The sequence below is a fragment of the Aethalodelphis obliquidens genome, unplaced genomic scaffold, assembly GCF_003676395.1.
Source record: "Aethalodelphis obliquidens isolate GAN/ISIS:26980383/991018 unplaced genomic scaffold, ASM367639v1 scaffold52, whole genome shotgun sequence".
NCBI lineage: Eukaryota > Metazoa > Chordata > Mammalia > Artiodactyla > Delphinidae > Aethalodelphis > Aethalodelphis obliquidens.
In genome coordinates this window covers 2,563,551-2,585,749 of record NW_020837996.1, presented here as the reverse complement: position 1 = coordinate 2,585,749, position 22,199 = coordinate 2,563,551, and the positions used below count along the sequence as shown (strand labels likewise).

The 22,199-nt window shown below is 40.1% G+C and overlaps 1 protein-coding gene across 5 annotated transcripts in view; it reads left to right on the top strand.

Annotated features, from left to right (window-relative positions):
- CREBRF (CREB3 regulatory factor) overlaps positions 1 to 22,199 on the top strand; it is a 65,573-nt gene that overhangs the window by 19,965 nt on the left and 23,409 nt on the right. For 3 of the 5 annotated variants that reach the window (XM_027084278.1, XM_027084276.1, XM_027084277.1), the window contains exons 2-7: positions 5,475 to 5,668; positions 7,988 to 8,113; positions 9,570 to 10,656; positions 17,681 to 17,875; positions 19,531 to 19,720; positions 20,936 to 21,009. In XM_027084278.1, the coding sequence (XP_026940079.1) occupies positions 5,660 to 5,668; positions 7,988 to 8,113; positions 9,570 to 10,656; positions 17,681 to 17,875; positions 19,531 to 19,720; positions 20,936 to 21,009 (1,681 nt within the window). In that variant the 5' untranslated portion in view covers positions 5,475 to 5,659. Of the gene's footprint in view, positions 1 to 5,474; positions 5,683 to 7,987; positions 8,114 to 9,569; positions 10,657 to 17,680; positions 17,876 to 19,530; positions 19,721 to 20,935; positions 21,010 to 22,199 lie in introns of all 5 variants that reach the window. The other 2 variants (XM_027084279.1, XM_027084280.1) reach the window with 2 other exon arrangements.

Genomic DNA, 22,199 nt, shown 5'->3' with positions numbered 1-22,199 from the left:
GTTGATTTCTGGCCTCATAGTGTTGTGGTCAGAAAAGATGCTTGATACAGTTTCAGTTTTCTTAAATTTACAGAGGCTTGCTTTGTTGCCCAGCATGTGATCTGTCCTGGAGAATGTTCCATGTGCACTTGAGAAGAATGTGTATTCTGCTGCTTTCGGATGGAATGCCCTATAAATATCAACTAAGTCCGTCTGGTCTAATGTGCCATTTAAGGTCTGTGTTTCCTTATTGCTTTTCTGTCTGGATGATCTATCCATTGATGTAAGTGGCGTGTTAAAGTCCCCCACTGTTGTGTTACTGTCAATTTCTTCTTTTATGTCTGTTAACATTTGCCTTATATATTGAGGTGCTCCTATGTAGGGTGCATATATATTTACAATTGTTGTATATTCTTAGATTGATCCTTTGATCATTATGTAGTGTCCTTCTTTGTCTCTTATAAGTCTTTATTTTAAAGTCTATTTTGCCTGATGTAAGTATTGCAACTTTGGCTTTCTTTTGATTTCCATTAGCGTGGAATACCTTTTTCCATCCCCTCACTTTCAGTCTGTATGTGTCTCTAGATCTGAAGTGAGTCTCTTGTAGGCAGCAAATATATGGGTCTTGTTTTTGTATCCATTCAGCCAGTATATGTCTTTTGGTTGGAGCATTTAGTTCATTTACATTTAAGGTAATTATCGATATGTATGTTCCTATTGCCATTTTGTTAATTGTTTTGGATTTGTTTCTGTAGGTTTTTCCCCCCATTCTTTGTTTTCTTGTCGTGATTTGGTGACTAACTTTAGTGTTATGTTTGGATTTCTTTTTCTGTTTTGTATGTATATCTATGATGCATTTTTGTTTTGTGGTTACCATGAAGTTTTTGTATAGGAGTCTATATTTATACGTGCTTATTTTAAGTTGCTGATCTCTTAATTTCAAACGTATTTTAGATACCCTGAATTTGTATTCTACTCCCCTGATGATTACTGTTTTTGATTTTCTATTTTACATCTAATTGTTTTGTGTATCCCTTAACTGCTTATTGTTGGATACAAATGATTTTACTACTTTTTAAAAAATTTGTTTATTTATTTATTTATTTATTGGGGGCTGCATTGGGTCTTCGTTGTTGTGCACGGGCTTTCTCTAGTTGTGGCGAGCAGGGGCTACTCTTTGTTGCAGTGCACAGCCTTCTCACGGCGGTGGCTTCTCTTGTTGCAGAGCACGGGCTCTAGGCGCACAGGCTTCAGTAGTTGTGGCGCACGGGCTTAGTTGCTCCGCGGCACATGGGATCTTCCTCGACCAGGGCTCAAACCCGTGTCCTCTGCATTGGCAGGCAGATTCTTAACCACTGCACCACCAGGGAAGTCTAGATTTTACTACTTTTATCTTTTAACCTCCCTACTAGCTTTGTGTGTGGATGATTTCCTACCTTTATTGTATGTTTGCCTTTCCCAGTGAGATTTTTTATTTTGTAATTTTCTTGTTTCTAGTTGTGGCCTTTTCTTTTCCACCTAGAGCAGTCCCTTTAGCATTTGTTGTAAAGCTGGTTTGGTGGTGCTGAAATCTTTTAGCTTTTGCTTGTCTGTAAAGCTTTTGACTTCTCTATCAAAATTGAAAGAGAGCCTTGCTAGGTAGAGTATTCTTGGTTGTAGGTTTTTCTCTTTCATCACTTCAAGTATATTGTGCCACTCCCTTCTGGCCTGCAGGGTTTCTGCTGAAAAATCAGCTGATAGCCCTATGGGAGTTCTCCTGTTTGTTATTTGTTGCTTTTCCCGTGTTGCTTTTAATATTCTCTCTTTATATTTAATTTTTGTCCTTTTGATTACAGTGTGTCGTGGTGTATTCCCCTGTGGGTTAATTCTCTATGGGACTCTGCACTTCCTGGACTTGGGCGACTATTTCCTTTCCCAGGTTAGGGAAGTTTTCAGCTATTATCTCTTGAAATATTTTCTCAGGTCCTTTCTCTCTCTCTTCTCCTTCTGGGACCCCTATAATGTGAATATTAGCATGTTTGACGTTGTCCCAGGGGTCTCAGACTGTCCTCATTTCTTTTCATTCTTTTTTTGGTTTGGCAGCAGTGATTTCCACTACTCTGTATTCCAGCTCACGGATCCATTCTTCTCCTTCATTTAGTGTACTGTTGGTTCCTTGTAGTGTGTTTTTCATTTCAGTTATTGTCTTCTTTAATTTTGTTTGTTTCCCTGGTGGGTGAGGTTGGTCCAGAGGCTTGTGCAGGCTTCCTGGTGGGAGGGGCCTGTGCCTGCCTCCTGGTAGGTGGAACTGGGTCTTGGTTTTCTGGTGGGCAGGGCCATGTTTAGGGCTGTGTTTAGAGGCAGCTGTGGACAGGAAGTCTTTAGGCGACCTGTCTGCTGACGGGTGGGGCTGTGTCCACACCCAGTTTGTTGCTTGGCCTGAGGTATCCCAGCACTGGAGCCTTCAGGCTGTTGGGTGCAACCAGGTCTTGGTGCCAATATATCAGCCTCCCCCATGTATCTTTCACCAGTGTCTGTGTCCCCAGGGTGGGTCACAGCTGCCCCCCACCTTCCCAGGAGACCTTGCAAGACCAACAGGTAGGTCTGGCCCAGGCTCCTGTGAAATTACTGCTTTTGTCTTTGGTCCTGGTGTGCATGAGATTTTGTGTGCACCCTTTAAGAATGAAGTCTTATTTCCCCCAATTCTGTGGAGCTTCTGCAATCAAGCCCTGCTGGCCCTCAAAGCTAAATGCTCTAGGGGCTCCTCTTCCTGTTGCCAGACCCCCAGACTGGGGTCCCAGATATGGGGCTCAGAACTCTTGCTCCTGTGGGGAAACCTCTATAATATAATTATTCTCCAATTTGGGGTTCACCTACCTGGGGGATATGGGATTTGATTATATTGTAAGTCCATGCCTCCTACCAGTCTCATGGTTCTGTCTTTATGTCTTTAGCTGTAGAGGATCTTTTCTGGTAGGTTTCAGTCTTTTTCAACAATGATTGTTCTGCAGCTTGTTGTGATTTTGGTGTGCTTGTGAGAGTTGATGAGCTTAAAGTCCTTCTACTCCGCCATCTTGGCCACTCTCCTATTTCGTTTTTTGGGGTTTTTTTTGTTGTTGTTGGTTTTGTTTTTTGTTTGTTTGTTTTTTTGCGGTACGCAGGCCTCTCACTGTTGTGGCCTCTCCCGTTGCGGAGCACAGGCTCCGGACACGCAGGCTTAGCGGCCATGGCTCACGGGCCCAGCCGCTCCACGGCACGTGGGATCTTCCCAGACCGGGGCACAAACCCGTGTCCCCTGCATCGGCAGGCGGACTCTCAACCACTGTGCCACCAGGGAAGCCCTCCTATTTAGTTTTAATTATGGAATCAAAACTGGAATCCAGGTCTCTTGTCTTCCAAACAAGTGCTCTTTTTGCTAACTGCATTGACAAATTTGTTTCGATGCCAAGTGTTTAAAATAATGTTTTACATAAATATTTGTATTTGTATGGAAGTTTTATGGCTTAGAAAATTTGGTAGCCAGGAGTAATATTATTTTCTTTATATAGATGAGAAAAATGAGTCTTAGAAAGATTGACCTACCCAATATTGTAGAGTTTGCAAGTGAGAGCAATAACTAGAACTTAGCCCTTTTTTTGTCCAGTGTTTTCCTGATAAACCAAGCTGTTGGTACATGGTGTCTATAGTGGTTGTCAATAAATATATGCCAAAATATATATGTTGTAGAGAACTCAATCTCTTCTTGATTCTTCAACCCTGTTGCTAGAAAGGATAAGTTTCAGGTTTTAGAGAGTATCAAACTTTTTTCCCAGATCCAAAGTTATAGACCGGGATTATACTAGTCCACTTTGTTGAATGCATCACTTGAATGATTTGTTTTTTTGGGGGGGGTCTAAGTAATAGGTCTGGAAAAGGCAACTGACCTTGTTTCTCACAGGAATCATGGGAAGAGTTAGGACTGAGAGTACGTGTCAGCAGTATGTCCAAGGAGGAATTGGGCCAGAACTAGCCTTTGGCACAAGCAGGCATCAGTCCATTTAAAAACTGTAGCACTGGATTGAGATGCATAGTTAATTCTGTTTCTGGGCCCAGGTTGGGCACTTGAGGGTGTTTCCTAGGCTAGAACAGTGCACTGAGAATGACAGCCAAGTAGTGGGAAAAGCCCAGCAAAGATCTAGGAAATGCAGATGATACTCAATTTATTAATCTAATTGAGTAGAACAATTATTGCGTCCTTGTTGACTATCTCTTATTTGTTCAGCAAGAGGTCTCTGAAATTGATGTAATGTATCACTCTGAAGCTCTAGGCCAGAGAATGTGTTAACTACAGAGGGCAGCGTAGCTTAAATTGGCTCTTTACATCAGTCTAAGAAATGATACTGCATCTAGAATGAATAAGAGCAAGAAGTTCAGTTTAAAGCAGAGGTTCTCAGATTTTAGAGAGGAGCAGAATCACCCTGAGGGTTTGTTAAAACACATTACTGGGCCCTACGCTCAGAATTTCTGCTTTAGTAGGTCTGGGCTGGAGCCCAAGAATTGCATTAGTAACAGATTTCCAGGTTGATGCTGATGCTGCTGGTCCTGGGATCACACTTTGAGGACCACTTATCTAGGAAGAGATGCTGAAGTGGGTATAGCTGTTTAGTTCTTCTTGATTAAAGCCTTCACAGAGGAGGGAAAGGGGAACTAACCTGTCAGTTTCTACCACAGTCGAGACCCTGTGCCAGGTGACTTGCAGTCATTTAATTTAACCCTTGAAACCACTCTGCAAAGTAGTCCTTATCCCTGTTTCGCCTCTCAACATACATGTTCAGAGCTTACTGGAATAATTACTTCAAGGACAGATTTCACTTATAACTCAAAGAATAATGCTGCGTATACCATTATGAACATGATTTTATGTAATGTAGAGGATATATTAAATTCTGTTATTGGTGATATATATTCATTGCTCTTCTTGTACATTTATGAGAGATATAAAATGTAGGTTCACTTAGCAGTAATGATTATACAGTAGCTGGAATTGCTGAGACATTATGTTTTCTCATACAAAACATGAAGAGAATGGGAGGTTTATTTTAACATTAAGTAAAATACATTTTTAGATCACAGGAAAGATGGGCCTATGTTAATAATATTTTTTTTCCTTTTGGCCGTGCCACCGGGCATGTGGGATCTTAGTTCCCCAACCAGAGAATCGAACCTGTGCCCCCTGCATTGGAAGCATGGAGTCTTAACCACTGGACTGTCAGTGAAGTCCCAGGCCTATGTTAATTTTGTCAGCGTTTTTTTTTTTTTTTTTAATGGTGCCAGTTGGTTATTGACCAGTCCTATTGTAGAAACAAATAAAGGGAGGGATGGTGAATTTCAGAATAGTTGGTACTAAAAAATGGCCTAAATTCTTGATAGTACAATCACAGTACTTATTCCTTTAAAGTGTTCTTTGTTAATGTTATTTTTGAAAGGTCAACTTGTTTCTAGTGGCTTTCAGTGAAGTTACTTTGTGTTGTTGACAGATTCGCACAGAATTATTAAAAAAACAACAGTGATACAAGCAGTTGAATTGAAGGCATTCTGGGAAACCTACTGTTTATTGTGAAAATCATCTTTGATCTTGAAATTAAAAGTAAAGCTGGAAAGGAATTTACAAACGAGAAAAAAAAGAAGTTTGGGATCGGACTCACAGGATCTGGGCTTGGAAATGCCTCAGGTAAATCATACAGAGTAGGTGCAAAGTTTTATATTTTCCCACTGCAGTTGGTTCAGTACGTTCTCTGAATCTTAACACAACTTGCTATAATATCTTTTAAAGACATTTTGCTGCTGATCTCAACTGGTTTTGAATACATGTCCTTCCTTTGCTATAGCTTTGAAATTTAATGAGGTTGACACAGGGAACAATGTGAAGGAAAAGTTGGTTAGAAGGTAGCAGAGGTGCTGGCTTTTATGGGGTCTAAACCAACTCCCCTGAAAATTAATCTGCCACAGAAAGCCCATTTCCATCCCCTCTATCTTCTTCTAGTTTCCCAATTGTTCCTTTCCCTTCATGCCCATTGAATTCAGTTAGGAGGAAATGGTGAGGGACTTCAACCTTTCTGTCTTTCACACACACACACACACACACACACACACACACACACACACACACACACACACACACACACACACACACACACACACACACACACACCCATACCTCCCACAAAACATGTCTAAGGATGACTATTTATATCATGGTAACTACTTTGAATTGCTCAGTTCTGGTTTGAGGCAATCACTGAAACAATAAATGAAGTCCTGTTAGTCCCTATTCGGCATATCCAAACTTCTTCCCTTCCCCCTCCCGTGGTTAGGTCTTATCCCTCCCCCACTTTTTTTTTTTTTTTTTTTTGTCTGCGTTGGGTCTCCGCTGCTGCACGCGGGCCCTCTCCAGCCGCGGCGAGGGGGGCCACTCTTAGCCGCGGTGCGCAGACCTCCCACTGCGGCGGCCCCTCCTGCCGCGGAGCACGGGCTCCAGAGCGCAGGCTCAGCAGCTGCGACGCATGGGCCCAGCCGCTCCGCGGCACGTGGGATCCTCCCGGACCAGAGATCGAACCCGCGTCCTCCGCATTGGCAGGCAGACTCCCATCCACTGCGCCACCAGGGAAGCCCTGTCCCCCCTCTTTTTATGCTGGGGAGAAACCTAGAAATAATGAGAGGGCAGGGACTCTGAGGTGGCTTTATGTGGGGCCAGGCAGAACTGTGCCTCGAGCACAGGAAATCAGCAACTTGCCGAGATGGTCCAGTGATTTGGAGACAGGCAGCGGAGGCAAAAGGGGGTTTGCTAGCTGATAGTAAAAAGACCAGTGGCCTCCCTCCACCCCAACCACTATACCAAGTGGACTGCAGATACCCATTTTGAGTTCTTTCCCATTCAAGGTTTCATTCGCTATTTATTGAATACTTGAATTTAGGTCTATAAAACACTTATTTTGAGCTTGCAACCTGGCAAGCTTGCGGAAAATTAGAGAAAGAAAAGAATGGGATGGGAAGTACCCATGAAGGAAAACATGGTGAAAGAGTGTGTGAAAAGGGGTCAGTCTGTGGTAGGTAGAAGGTATATGAATAGAGAAATATAAGCAAGTAGACTAATATAATTTTAAAAGTTTTGACAGAAACTTGCAAGAGAAGAACAAAAAGGCAAACAGGGAATTTGTATTCTTTCCCATCTTCCTTTATCCAAGTTAGATTTCAAAGTGAGGACTTTGACTTGTTTGGGCCACTTTAGTAGTCTTAGCCTGAACTTCACTCTGAACTGATTTGTTTAGACCTTGAAATGATAAAGGGGGGATAAAGAGAAAAGAAGGAGCATCAACTCTGGGTGCCGAGCCTTTTTTTCTCCCTTTCTTATTTATCATAGAAATTGTATCCTTCTCAGGGATCACGATTAAGGCTACTGAGTTCATGCACCAGTTACTGGCCTCACTCAGCAGATTTTTTGATATTTGGCTGATCCTGACTCCATCACGTTCCTGGAGGCATTAGTTGGACTAGAGATGCCCAAATGGTCTTACACTTGTTTTGGGAAATAAGACATTGAACTCATTTAGGAGTATAGAGACTGTCTTGCTATCTCTTCAGACCCGAAGAAATGGCAGGGGATTCTCCACTTTCTGGAGTTAGAACAGCGAGTGTTGTTAGAGATGGATTTGAAGAAATGTTACAATAGCTAATAAATAAAAGTACTCATTAGGTACTACATGCTGACTCTGGTGGCTAAATAAGCTTTAGTTTTTAGAAGTTAGGTATAATTAACAATTTCCAGTCTATTCCTTTTCCAATGTTTGATGCATCTTAGTTATTTTCGTAATATAATTCCATAGTTTAATGTTAGTTAGATATTTTAAATGTACTAAAATTAAAAAGCAGGAAAAAATACAAAATTGTTTTAAAGATAATTATTTAGTAGGTGTGAGGGTGGGGCTTGTGTGTAATAAACTGGTCTCGAAGCAGTCGTTAACTTTCCAAAATTAAAATCACTCTGTTGTAGCCTAGTGTAAGCGGAATGGATCCGCCTTTTGGGGATGCCTTTCGAAGCCACACCTTTTCAGAACAGACTCTGACGAGCACAGATCTCTTAGCAAACAGTTCAGATCCAGATTTCATGTATGAACTGGTAAGTAACATTTTCTTGGATTCTGCTTTAATCGATTTGAGGTAAAGGTGTTGTATCATTTTTTTATTTATAAATGTCTAAAAAGAAAAAATGATGTGATCAGGCCAAATGTTTTTCTTGTCACTATCAGTCTGGTATTTTAGAAGGGTGTATGAGCCCATTGAAAATAGTAAGAGGAAAGGTTATCTAAATATCCTTAACTCTAGTTTTTGACGATGAAGGTAGAAGCCGTCTTTTTAATATGCCTAACTGCTAAAGGACTTTTCAGCTGGGATATTTAGGACTGATAACATTGAGCAAGGCAGATGACACAGAGAATGTGAGACAAAGGTAGCAAATCCAAGCAACATCTGAATATACTAATTATTTATTCTCGAGGTAAAAAGACACTTAAGATTCTTAAGAAAAAGACTTTAAAAATAACTTAAATTACATGCAACTTCAGAAACACGGAGGTATATCAAAACTGGAAAACTAACACAAATCTGTTAATTTGCTAAAAATTATTGAGCTGTACGCTTAATAGAGGTGAATTTTGTGGTATATAAACTATATTTCAATAAAGCTGTTAAAACACACGGAGACATACGTGCAACCAAAAAAAAAAAAAAAAACCAAAACCCCACAAACAAATGGAGAAATCAAAAACAGAACAAAAACAAACTGGAAAACTGAAAATTTCCTCATTTTCTTCCTGAGCCTCCACCCACCAAACCTTCTCCCCAGAGATAATTACCACTAACAGAGTTTTTCTATGCATATATAAATATATGAATATTTTAAATTGGATGACATATCATTGATACAGTATTCTGTAACTTAACTCTTTCTAACATAAAAACATGGTAAGTGGCCTTTCATCCTAGTACATTAGAGCTTAACTGCATTCCTTTTAATGGCTGCATAGTCTTACTGACATTTAAAAAATCATCTCTCTACTCATGAGGAGTTAAAGTACTTTCCCATGCCCAAGAGTTATTACGAGGTCTTACCAAAGATTTTATCTTTCTGTGGCTGAGTTGCACCTCTCTTTGGATTGCTCTTCACCTCTATGTTTAAATTCTCACTTAGGAAGACATATTCTGTGATGAAGGTAAGGCCTTTGTTATTTGCTTTATAACTGAAGCTTGTTTCTGAGAAGGTCCCAAAATCCTTCTAAGTTAAAGATCAGGAAATGTAAACTTTTTTCGGGAAGAGTGTTTACAGTGAAGTTCAAGAGCCCTGAACCATACCTAAGTTTCTCAGGGGACATATTTTCCCTTTTTTTTTTTTCCTTGCCCGAGGAAATGATATTAAATGGAATGGTAGAGTGTCATGTAAGTAGTGTTTATCGTAAAAGCAGACCAGAGGTTGAGTACTGATTTATCAATTTGATGCATGAAAGTGAGGATGGAGGTAAATAATTCTTTCCTCAGTTACAGTATGTGATTTATATATTTTTTTAAACCTTTCTCAGGATAGAGAGATGAACTACCAGCAAAATCCTAGAGACAACTTCCTTTCTTTGGAGGACTGCAAAGACATTGAAAATCTGGAGTCTTTCACAGATGTCCTGGATAATGAGGGTACTTTAACCTCAAACTGGGAACAGTGGGATACATACTGTGAAGACTTAACGAAGTACACCAAACTAACCAGCTGTGACATCTGGGGAACAAAAGAAGTGGATTACTTGGGTCTCGATGACTTTTCTAGCCCTTACCAAGATGAAGAGGTCATAAGTAAAACTCCAACTTTGGCCCAGCTTAATAGCGAGGACTCTCAGTCTGTTTCTGATTCCCTTTATTACCCTGATTCACTTTTCAGTGTCAAACAAAATCCCTTGCCCTCATCATTCCCTGGTAAAAAGATCGCAAGTAGAGCAGCTGCTCCTGTGTGTTCTTCTAAGACTCTTCAGGCTGAGGTCCCTTTGTCAGACTGTGTCCAAAAAGCAAGTAAACCCACTTCAAGCACACAAATCATGGTGAAGACCAACATGTATCATAATGAAAAAGTGAACTTTCATGTTGAATGTAAAGACTATGTGAAAAAGGCAAAGGTAAAGATCAACCCAGTGCAGCAGAGCCGGCCTCTACTGAGCCAGGTTCATGCAGATGCAGCAAAGGAGAACACCTGCTACTGTGGTGCCGTAGCCAAAAGACCAGAGAAAAAAGGGACGGAGCCTCTGCAGGGCCATGCCACTCCAGCTTTGCCTTTTAAAGAAACCCAGGAACTATTACTCAGTCCCCTGCCCCAGGAGGGGCCTGTGTCTATTGCAGCAGGAGAGAGTAGCAGCCTTTCTGCCAGCACATCGGTCTCAGATTCATCCCAGAAAAAAGAAGAGCACAATTATTCCCTTTTTGTCTCTGACAACTTGGGTGAACAGCCAACCAAATGCAGTCCTGAAGAAGAGGAGGAGGACGAGGAAGATGTTGACGATGAGGACCATGATGAAGGATTTGGCAGCGAGCACGAACTTTCTGAAAATGAGGAAGAGGAAGAAGAGGAAGAGGATTATGAAGATGACAAGGATGATGACATCAGTGACACTTTCTCTGAACCAGGTATTGTAGTGCTTGGAGGCTTACTGAATTGACTTTTTGCTACTCTCTTGAAATAGAAAGTTTTGCTGTGGTTGCTTTCTTTGTCTTAGTTTGGGGATTAAATGACTTAGTATCTTGACTTGGATATGTAATCGCTTTTATCTATTGAAACAGCTCTAAAATAATCACTCTTGCTCATGTGTAGTTCATATGCTGATTCCTCGAGGGCTTCTTCTTAGTTTATCTTATGTTAAGTGATCTGATTTGTTACTGTCTTGAGCAGCTGTGCAAAGATGCCAAAATTGATTGGTTTAAAAAATATTCCTATTTCTGCATGTGTCCCTCTGTTATAATTGAGGTATGTTTGGAGTCCCTAGAATGGTGAACCAAGCAATGATGGTTTATATTACTCATCCCTAATAACCAACAAAGCCTACTTAATGAATAAGGTAAAAGAGAGCTTTTTCTTTGTGTCTGCTGCATCTTTCATTTGCACAGTATTTTTCCACTGAAGAAAAATACATGCTGTAATTTAATGAGCATGAAGGAGTCTCTGCTCTATTTATATACAGTGCATATAAAAAAAAGGGAGAAAGAAAATGAAACCTGTGGGGAACTGGTTCACTTCAGCATGTACATGGTTGGGCTTTTGCCACCGTTGGCTTGTGCAGTTTATTTATGAAAATGGTGTTGCCAAGTGGCACACAGTTAAATGCACAAAGAAGTGAAGATCTTCACATTTAAGCGAAAGTTATTTTCTTCAAAAATAATATTGGCACTATAACTTCTACATAAAAGACCAAGTTATTAAGAAAAATATAAATTGTCAAAGAGAGCCCTTTCATTGTTGGAATTTCAGCCAGTATAAACATTGGTATTTAATTTTCAGAAAGGTTTTTCAGCCATAGTAGCTATATTGTAGCCAGTGAAGCATATTATTGCCCAGAGACTTTCCTCTTAGTGAAATCTTTCTATTGCACAAATGCTTAGATTTATGCATTTGAGACAATTAAGTTGTTTGACTTGAGTGGATTTTCAAGTAAGGAAAAGGTGGAGGAAAAGGGTTTATGCCTTTTCTTTGGCTTACTTTAGCACTCAGTATAGTCTAGACAGAACAATTGTCTTTTCTACTTAGCAGGAAAACTTCTCTCTCAACAAGTTAATGAAATCTGCTTTGAGGTGTTTCAAACTGTCTTTGCAGTTAGCAGTAAGTTATATAGCTCCCTCCCATAGGGAGACCAAAGTGCTCTCCATGAGTGGTCCTTAAAACCTGACAGGTCAGTCCTATTGTTTTGAGTCCCATATTTAGAATTAGGGTAGGAGGGAGGGTAAGGGTTGAGACAAGGAGTGATAACTAGGGTGATAACTAGGAAGTGGAAAGTATGGGGAAGAAAATGCCTTTACTGGCTGGTGCTAAAAGGAATATATAAATCTGAGGGAGTCGGTAAATCCCACTATCACCAAGCAAGGCAGGCAAGGACTATACTGTTTATTCCACTTCTGGTTGTAGTTTTGCTTTTCTTTGACTTTTTTTTTTTTTGGTGGGATCTTAGTTCCCTGACCATGGATTGAACCTGGGCCTCGACAATGAGAGCGTGGAGTCTTAACCACTGGATTGCCAGGGAATTCCTGCTTTTCTTTGACTTTTAACTCCAGTCATCCTTGATCTTTTGACTTGATTTCACAAGGATAAATGTGTTGAGAGATGAGTAGGTCCATGAAAAGAAACCACTTGATAAGTTGACCCTCATTTCCATTTTCTCAGCCTTTTGACTCGTGTCGGGGGTGGGGCGGGAGAGCCCTGATTTGTGAGTTTGTTGGTGTTAAGCAACCAACAGTGCTTTAAACAGAGATGCGTTAGCTGGCATTTGTCAGGGTGAACCCCTCTTATTGGCACTATTTAACAATACTAAATATTTGGATGGCATTTAATTCACTCACTTGCAGTTGACTTGAAGTAAAACCTCTTTGGTTAGTATTACTTGGACACTTCTCACAAATGTCAACAAATGACATGCCTTATCCACAAATCAATGATATTTTATGGTATTTTGGGGGCTTATTCTCATTTGCTAATGAAAATTTCCCTTCTTCTTGGAAGAAAGAGCTAAACAAGTGACTTTAAGAATACAAATGTGAGTTATTGGTGAGAGGCAAGAAGAAATTCTTTGAAGCAGAAAAGTGGGATAGTTATAGTTTCTTCAGAGTGGGTTGATTGGTTTAATTTGCAGCAGTTTACAAAGGCCCTTTTGTGATGACTAGCTCCCTTGATGCTGTTTCTTGGCAGTTGGCTACAACAGTGCCTGAGCCTACAAAGCTCCAGGAAAGGTGTAAAATGGAGTTTCAGTCCCTACTCTGGACTTGCTCCCAAGTTTTAATAGAGCCTATTCTGTGGACAGGCTACAACTGTTTGGGGTCATGGAATTACATGGTTGTAAGGCTAAGAATTAGGCCCCCAGAATGAGAGTTTATTTTGTAATCCCTACTAAGGATTTTCATGATTGACTTTACCAGCTTAATGGCAGTAATCTGCACTAGCCAAAGACGTGTGATCAGAATTTTAGGCCTTTTTGACTACGTTTTGGTAACTGTGTCAGGAAGGAATGAGTTAGATCAATATGGTGATCCATCAAATGAAAAGAAAATGGAAAAGGCTCCATGGGAAATGTTACATTAAACAAATCATTGATTTGTTAAAAAAAAATTGTGTGTGGGGGTGCCTATTTTTGTGTTAGGCACTGTGTGTACTAATTTTTGGCTATGCAGAGATGAACAAAATAGACATGATCCTTATCTTCATGCAACTTAGAGTTGAGTGGGTTTATTTACTGTCATGATTTCTCAGTCTTCTGATCTTATGTGTACTGTGACTTGGCAAGAGAAAGATTCAGGACAAGAATTTCTTAAAATTTATTTGATCACAGAACTCACTTGGGATTGAAGACATTTTATAGTAATAGTGTTCCTCAGAACACACTTCAAGAAATATTTAATCACCTTAAATGCAAGACCAGTGATCTGGGAATATAATTTTCATGCATTCTACTTGATCACAGTAGTCTCTGTATTGAAAGGCAGATGACTTTAACAAATCCATTGTGTGTATGTGTGTTATTGTGAGTTCATGGTGTATGCTATTAGAAAATATTAAAATATTAGGTCAAAGAAAACTGATAACCCTTAAATACTTTTTTTGGGAAAATGCTGAACATATGTAAGTAAATAAAACTGGTTATTAATTTGGGTGGGAGAGAAGAAATCCAAATCCTAATGACTCTTTGGATTTAACGTGGAATATATGTGGGGGAAAAAATCTGTTTAGACCATTTAACTAGATAGGCACAGGCAAAGCGGGAAGCCCATTTGGAGCTGGAGTCATGGGGCCTGAGCCAGTCCCAGCTCTGCCAAATCACTTAAACCCTCCATTGAGCATGTTTCTTTGTGTAAATAGGGTTAATAACCTCTTCCTACCCAGTTCTTAGAAGCCTCAAATGAAACATCTGTGAGTGAAATATGTGAGTACATTAAATGAGAGAGAAAGTGTTTTGCCAGAAATCTAGGCCACTGAGGGAGCATATCAAATAAAGTGTCAGGGGATGGGTTGCCTGAGGGAGCTGTATGTAAAAATGTTTACCTTATACTTTGGGCCGGGATAGACTTGGGACACCAGTTCTTGACATTGATAGGAAGATGGGAGTGTTTTGGTTGGTGCTGCCTGTGTTGAGGTGTTCCCAGCCATACTAGGGTAGTCTCTGTGAGCCAGTAATTTTAGCTTGGCCTCATGGAGCAAAGGCCTTTTTAAAAAGGCCATTTCTGGCGGAAGCATGTAGCCCTTGCACCTTTTCCAAAGCTAGGTTGATAACTGGAATAAGATAAAGTCCTTTAATTTAAAGTGATACATTAACACAAGTAAATAAAAAAATATTACTTTATGTATCTAACAGAATTTTTAAAAATCAGATTTCCAAAAATGATTGTGTCACTTGTGCCTCATTTCTTATTTATTTATTTAAATTGTATTTTTGGCTGCGTTGGGTCTTCGTTGCTGCATGCGGGCTTTTCTTTAGTTGCGGCAAGCGGGGGCTACTCTTTGTTGTGGTGCACGGGCTTCTCATGCAGTGGTTTCTCTTGTTGTGGAGCACAGGCTCTAGGTGCGTGGGCTCAGTAGTTGCAGCATGTGGGCTCTAGGATGCACGGGCTTCAGTAGTTGTGGCATGCAGGCTCAGTAGTTGTGGTTTGCAGGCTTAGTTGCTCCACGGCATGTGGGATCTTCCCGGACCAGGGCTCAAACCCGTGTTGCCTGCATTGGCAGGCGGATTCTCAACCACTGTGCCACCAGGGTAGTCTGTGCCTCATTTCTTAAGAAGAACTAAGGTTCTCTGTCACACTGCTTGCCATGTTGTTGTTTTGTTTGTGTTTTTTTAATTTGTTTTAAAGTACTACATGAGCATTTTAATGCTGTTAAGCCAGCAGTGCTACAAAAGCTTGTCTTTACTGTTGCCTCGAAATCATTCTGCTCTCTGAATTGATTCTTTTTTCAAAGGTCATGTTTATCGAGGCATAACAGTAAAATTCACCCCTCTTTAAGTGTACACTTCTTTGAGTCTTGACGAGTGCATGTAATCATGAAACCACCACCACCACAATCAAGGTACGGAATAGTTTGATCACCCCCCAGATTTCCCTCCCGTTCCTTTATAGTCAGCCTCTCCCTCCACCCCCAACCTCTGGCAACCACTTTGTCCCTGTACTTTTGCCTTTCCCACAATGTCGAATAAATGGAATCATGTTCCTAATTAACTCTTAATGTGAAGAAAACCTGGCAAAATTCTAAAATTCGATTTTTATTTCCAAAATGTCCAGATGTCATCACTTTCTTAGTGTCAGTTCCAGAGGAGTCATGTTTTTAGGAGGGAAAATGGTCATTTTGCTTGGCCATTGCCATCCAGTTTTTCCTTGCTACCTTAGGTTTAGGGCTGTATACACCCCGTGCACAGCCCATCTCCATTGCCCCAGGTACCTAGTACTAATTAGGTGGAGTAATCTCTAAGATGGGCATGCTCTGAGGGTATTTTAGATTTATAGGTTATTCTGTATTGGGTCTGACCAGTAGTTCCAGCAGCTCAGAATTAAGTATTTTCTGAAACTTCCTATTAGTAGGGAAAATAACTTCTTAAAAAGTGAAGTAAATGCAAATTGCTTCCAATAAAATATTAGTTAGAATAGGCATATAAGTTTTTATTTGAATAGCCTGTGTGAGAACTGTCATTTTTGTACTTTTACAAAAAGCGTATTGTGGGAAGTAGGAAGAAAACCACTGCTACCTCACAGAATTCTGCTTCATAGGATACCTTCCCAGAAATGCACACAGCTTTCTGTCTGGGGATGTTTCAGATGCATAAATATTAGACGGAAGACATTAAAAATAATTGTATAGTGTCTAAGTACCGTTAATTAATGGTACTTTTTAACATTTCTGTGCCTGTATTTCTTTTTTTTTAATTGAAATATAGTTGATTTACATAATGTTGTGTTAGTTTCTGGTGTACAGCAAAGTGATTCAGTTATACATATATATATTCTTTTTCATTATAGGTTATTACAAGATATTGTATATAGTTCCTTGTGCTATACTGTAGGAACTTGCTGTTTATCTATTTTATATATAGTAGTTTGTATCTGCTAATCCCAAACTCCTAATTTATCCCTCCCACCACGTTCCCCTTTGGTAAGCATAGGTTTGTTTTCTATGTCTGTGAGTCTGTTTCTATTTTATAAATAACTTCATTTGTATCATATTTTAGACTCCACATATAAGTGATATCATATGATACTTATTTTTCTTTCTCTGTCTGACTTCACTTAATACGATAATCTCTAGGTCCATCCATGTTGCTGCAAATGGCATTATTTCATTCTTTTTTATGGCTGAGTAGTATTCTGGTGTGTGTGTGTGTGTGTGTGTATGTGTATGTGTGTGTGTGTATATATACATACATATATATATATATATATATATACACACCACATCTTCTTTATCCATTCATCTGTCTGTGGACATTTAGGTTGCTTCCAAGTCTTGTCTGTTGTAAATAGTGCTGCTATGAACATTGGGGTGCATGTGTATTTTTGAGTTAGAGTTTTCTCCGGGTATATGCCCAGGAGTGGGATTGCTGGATCCTATGACAACTCTATATTTAGTTTTTTAAGGAACCTCCATACTGTTCTCCATAGTGGCTGCACCAATTTACATTCCTACCAACAGTGTAGGAGGGTTCCCTTTTCTCCACACCCTCTCCAGTATTTATTGTTTGTGGACTTTTTAATGATGGCCATTCTGACTGGTGTGAGGTGATACCTCATTGTGGTTTTGATTTGCACTTCTCTGATAATTAGCGATATTGAGCATCTTTTCACGTGCCTGTTGGCTATCTGCATGTCTTCTTTGGAGAAATGTCTATTTAGGTCTTCTGCCCTTTCTTTTTTTTTTTTTTTTTTTTTTGGCGGTACGCGGGCCCCTCACTGCTGTGGCCTCTCCCGTTGCGGAGCACAGGCTCCAGACGCGCAGGCTCAGCGGCCATGGCCCACAGGCCCAGCCGCTCCACAGCATGTGGGACCTCCCGGACCGGGGCACGAACCCGTGTCCCCTGCATCGGCAGGCCGACCCTCAACCACTGCACCACCAGGGAAGCCCCTCTGCCCATTTTTTGATTGGGTTGTTTGTTTTCCTGTGGCTGTATTTCATTCTCTCAATCTCATGTGAAGATACAAAAAGAAAGTGTCATATACTAACCAAAGAGAAACCTAAGGAAGGTAAACAGTGTAGTTATCTCTGTTTATTAGTCTCTAAATATTTTGAATTAGAGATTTCTATATTAAAAGTTATTTTATAGATTTGGTTTATTATCTTTGACATGTTAATACTGTTTTTTGATGAAAGGAAATGTGTCAGATGGTAAATAGAGGGGATCTTTTTGTTTGTCCTGATTGGTTTATTGAAATGTACGGAACTTAAAATCGGGGCGGGGGGCTTTCTTTTTTTAAGGCTATGAAAATGATTCTGTGGAAGATTTGAAGGAGATGACTTCAATTACCTCTCGGAAGAGAGGTAAAAGAAGGTACTTCTGGGAGTATAGTGAACAACTCACACCATCACAGCAAGAGAGGATGCTAAGGCCATCTGAATGGAACAGAGATACCTTGCCAAGTAACATGTATCAGAAAAATGGCTTACATCATGGTAAGAGGGGATTGTGATCATGTATGTTCCCTCCCTCCCTCCCTTCCTTTCTCTTGTTATTGAAATATAGGTGATGTGCAATATTATATCAGTTTCAGGTGTATTACATTGTGATCTGACATTTGCATGCACCATGATCACCATGATAAGTCTTGGTGTAACCATCAGTCCTGGATATTTCATGTCACTTTTAAATAGAGATAGTAAACCATAATGCTTAATCATTATACATTATATGTAGGTATTCAACCCTTCCTAGCAAATTGGAGAGTCTAGAACAGTAGAGCTGCTGTATTTGCTATGACTGCTCTTCATTCACAAATAGCGTTTATCAGTATTGAGAGCCATCACCTAAACAGGGAGGAAAGCTTGTGTAAAAATGATTTGTAGTCACTTCTTGTTCTATATATCCTACCCAGGAAATGACCCAAGAGCCTGCTGATTCCTGACCTGTCACAGTTGCCATAAGCAAGAAGGGTTGGGGAAGAAGAGAATGGGCTCTAGCATCTCTGTCTTTCATTTTTGTCCAATCTCCAGGCCTAAATATAAACAGGGAGATTGGAATCAAAACGGTGGTGGAGAGAAAAGAGGAGGGAAAGGAAAGAAAGGAAGAACAATTGCGGAGAAAAGGAATGGAGCAGGAAGAATTGAATAGTAAGAGTCAGGAGAGGCTTATAATCTTAGGTAGGCCAGATTTTGATCTGTGAACCCAGGAGGATGTAATTGAGTAGAATTTCTTCTGCACAGATGTTTTTACCTTAATCCAAAGTCTGTACTGAGAAGGTGAGGGGCACTAGTAGGCTTGGAGCTCAGTAAACAGTTTAGTAGTTGCTCATGCTACAGATATAAGTTGCTAAGCATTTTTGACACAGAAGTTGTATCAGAAGTATATTTGTGCCTCATTTTCCCTTTCCACTGGCACCCAGGTCTGTACTCTATTATCTTTCAGTGAATAAAGGCCTAGTTTTTGACTTCAGATTAATTTTCTACCAGAAGTGAAAAGATGGGTCCAAAAAATAGGTCCAGGTAGCATGTAGTGAGTACTAGGAAAGTTGTTCAGGGTATTGTAGTTCAGAGGACAGAGCCATTCCTCTTGCCTGCAGTGGTAGGGAAAGTCTTCTTGAGTCTTCTGTAATGTTATTTATCAAACTAACTGAAGACGTGGTTTCTGAAAAGGCAATCCTTATTTGTTGGACTTTTGGGTCCAACACAGGAATATATATGTCTGACAAATTTTCAGTCATAGCAGCATAAATGTCTTGGTTTGGGTAAAATTTCCAAATTCGTTGCTGACCATATACTGTACCCTAGCCCTGATTTTTGTGTGCAGGTGAACTTGGACTCCAGTCCTGAGGTTTGAGATGCTTATTACTTCCATACAGATAATTAAGAATCCATCATACCAGGGCTAGAAACCTTAAGGTGGAGAAGGTTTGGGAAAAGGCTGGAGTTGTGCTCTATTACCCCCATTTCTTGCCATCACAAAGTGGGAAGGAGAGGAGGCCAGCCCTTCTAGCGTAGGTTGTTCACATGCTGAGACCTCTGAAAAAAGAAAAGGGACGAGGGGAGAGATGGATTTTTACATATGGCTATATAAAATGTATCTCTTGTTAAATAAAATGATCTCACTTAAACTTCTTTTAAACCATCTATAGGAAAATATGCAGTAAAGAAGTCACGGAGAACGGATGTGGAAGACCTGACTCCAAATCCTAAAAAACTACTCCAGATAGGCAATGAACTACGGAAACTGAATAAGGTGATTAGTGATCTGACTCCAGTCAGTGAGCTTCCCTTAACAGCCCGGCCAAGGTCAAGGAAGGAAAAAAATAAGCTGGCTTCCAGGTAAATGGTAATGTTTACTCATGTGATTGAAGTCTAGGAGGTGAGGTTAGACTTCAGTGAGCTTTCATAGAGGAGGTGGCCCTCGGCCCTTTTTTCAGAAATATACTTTTATAAATACTACAATGAGAGTATTATAATTTTTCCCTTGAAAGTAAATGATGGTATTTATGCTTCATGGAAGAAGTTTTTAAAGGGGAGAGGTGAATGAACTCAAGCGCCTTATAGTATAAAAAGGAAAAATTTTATCATAGCTCTTTATTTTTTGTTTGTTTTGCAGTAAGTCACGTTTTTTTATTGAGGTATAATTTACTTGATAAATTCTTCACTTTCAGTGTATCCTTCTGTGAGTTTTGACAAACATATCCAATTATGTAACCACAACCACAGTCAAGATATTGAACATTTTTATCACCTTAAAATATTTCCTTATGCCTCTTTGTAAAAGTGAACTCCCTCTCTCACCCCTAACTCCTCACAACCACCGATCTGTTTTCTGTTCCTACAGTTGCGCCTTTTCCAGAATATAGATGGAATCGTATTATATGCAGCCTTTTGAGTCTGGCTTTGATATCGCACAGGACGAATTTGAGATTCATAATGTTGTTGTGTGGAGGAGTATTGATAGTAGTAGTCCTTTGAAGTGATACACTGCAGTGTATCTGTTCACCGGTTGAGGGATAGTTGAGTGGTTTCTAATTTTGTGCAATTATGAATAAAGTCACCATAAACATTCATCTGCAGTTGTTTATGTGAACATAAGTTTGCATTTCTCTTGGGTAAATTCCCAGGAGTGTGTGTTTAACTGTATAAGAAACTGCCAGAGTAGCTATTTCCAAGGTAATGAAGTAAATTAAAACAATATTTACTGTTTTCCGAAGTAGTTGTATGTACTGTTTTACATCCCCTCCAGCAACATACGAGGGTTACACTTATTCACATCTTCTACACCACTTGGTATTGTCAGTGTTTGTTTGTTTATTTTGGCATACTAGCCATAGCTTTATTTTTGAATCTATGCTGAAACTTTAAAAAATCAGTTTGGATAAATGATGATATTGTATGTTTTGGGGTGATGATTGAGGCCCTCGATACAAACATCAGTAGGCAGCGATTTTTGGTTGCTATTAGAAAATGTCTGACAGCAGCAAAAAGAAGTATATTCTGAATGTTCCTTTTAAAAAAAAAAGTGAACTAAATTGCTCCTTCCTTTCACAGGGCTTGTCGGTTAAAGAAAAAAGCGCAGTATGAAGCTAATAAAGTGAAATTATGGGGCCTCAACACAGAATATGGTAAACCTACACTTTTAACAATTTGATTAACTTCCTTTTACCTTGCTGACCACTCTCTTTTTCTTTGGTTTTGTTATTTGCTTTCCCTGTATTCTGCCCAGCTTTAGGCCAGCCTCTTTTTTGTTCATCCATTCAGTAAGCTATATACTCACTCTTACTCATTCACGTCCTTCTCTTAGTATGTCCGTCTGTGGCGCGCCAAGCCAAATCTCACCTCTATCCTAAAGAGCTCACCTCTTGTGACCATGGGTAATCTCTGACTTCCATTTTACAGTTGTGTGCTGGGTTAGCCAATTTTATTAACTAATGTATACTTTAACCTTTGAGTGGATAGTTTAGAAACATGTTTTACAAATGTGATTGTTCATTAGAATCATTGGTGTGTACATGTTAAACTGTAGATTTCTAGGCTTCTCCCCAGATACTCTGAACTGTAATCTATGCAAGTAGAACCCAGGAATCCATATTTTTAACATTACCCCAGATTACCCTTTTTTTTTTAAATTTAATTCATTTATTTTTGGCTACGTTTTGGGTCTTCATTGCTGCGCACGGGCTTTCTCTAGTTGCAGCGAGTGGGGGCCACTCTTTGCTGCAGTGTGTGGGCTTCTCATTGCGGTGGCTTCTTTTGTTGTGGAGCACAGGCTCTAGGTACGTGGGCTTCAGTAGTTGTAGCATGCAGGCACAGTAGTTGTGGCTCGCGAGCTCTAGCGCTCAGGCTCAGTAGTTGTGACGCATGGGGTTAGATGCTCCGCGGCATGTGGGATCTTCCCAGACCAGGGCTCGAACCTGTGTCCCCTGCATTGGCAGGCGGATTCTTAACCACTGCGCCACCAGGGAAGCCCCTACCCCAGATTACTCTTATGCAACCATCCTAGTACATATTTGGGAACCGTTGGTTTAGATCAGTGCTTCCCAATCTTTCACATCATGGCACATGCAGAAAACTATCATCCCTAAGGCATCCTGGAGTATAACAGAGTAGGCTGCTGATGGGAGGAGGCCCTTTTGGGCTGAGATGATCATTATCTCATACACCTGGAACCCTTCTACAACGAACTAGTGGGTTGGAAAGCTCTGCTTTTGATCTTCTGTAATAAGAACCACCCCTTCTTTTCCCCTTGCTCTGTTACTCTTCCTTAAGCCTGGTAGCATAAGAGCTCATATGTTCCTTTGCGTCTAAAATTGTC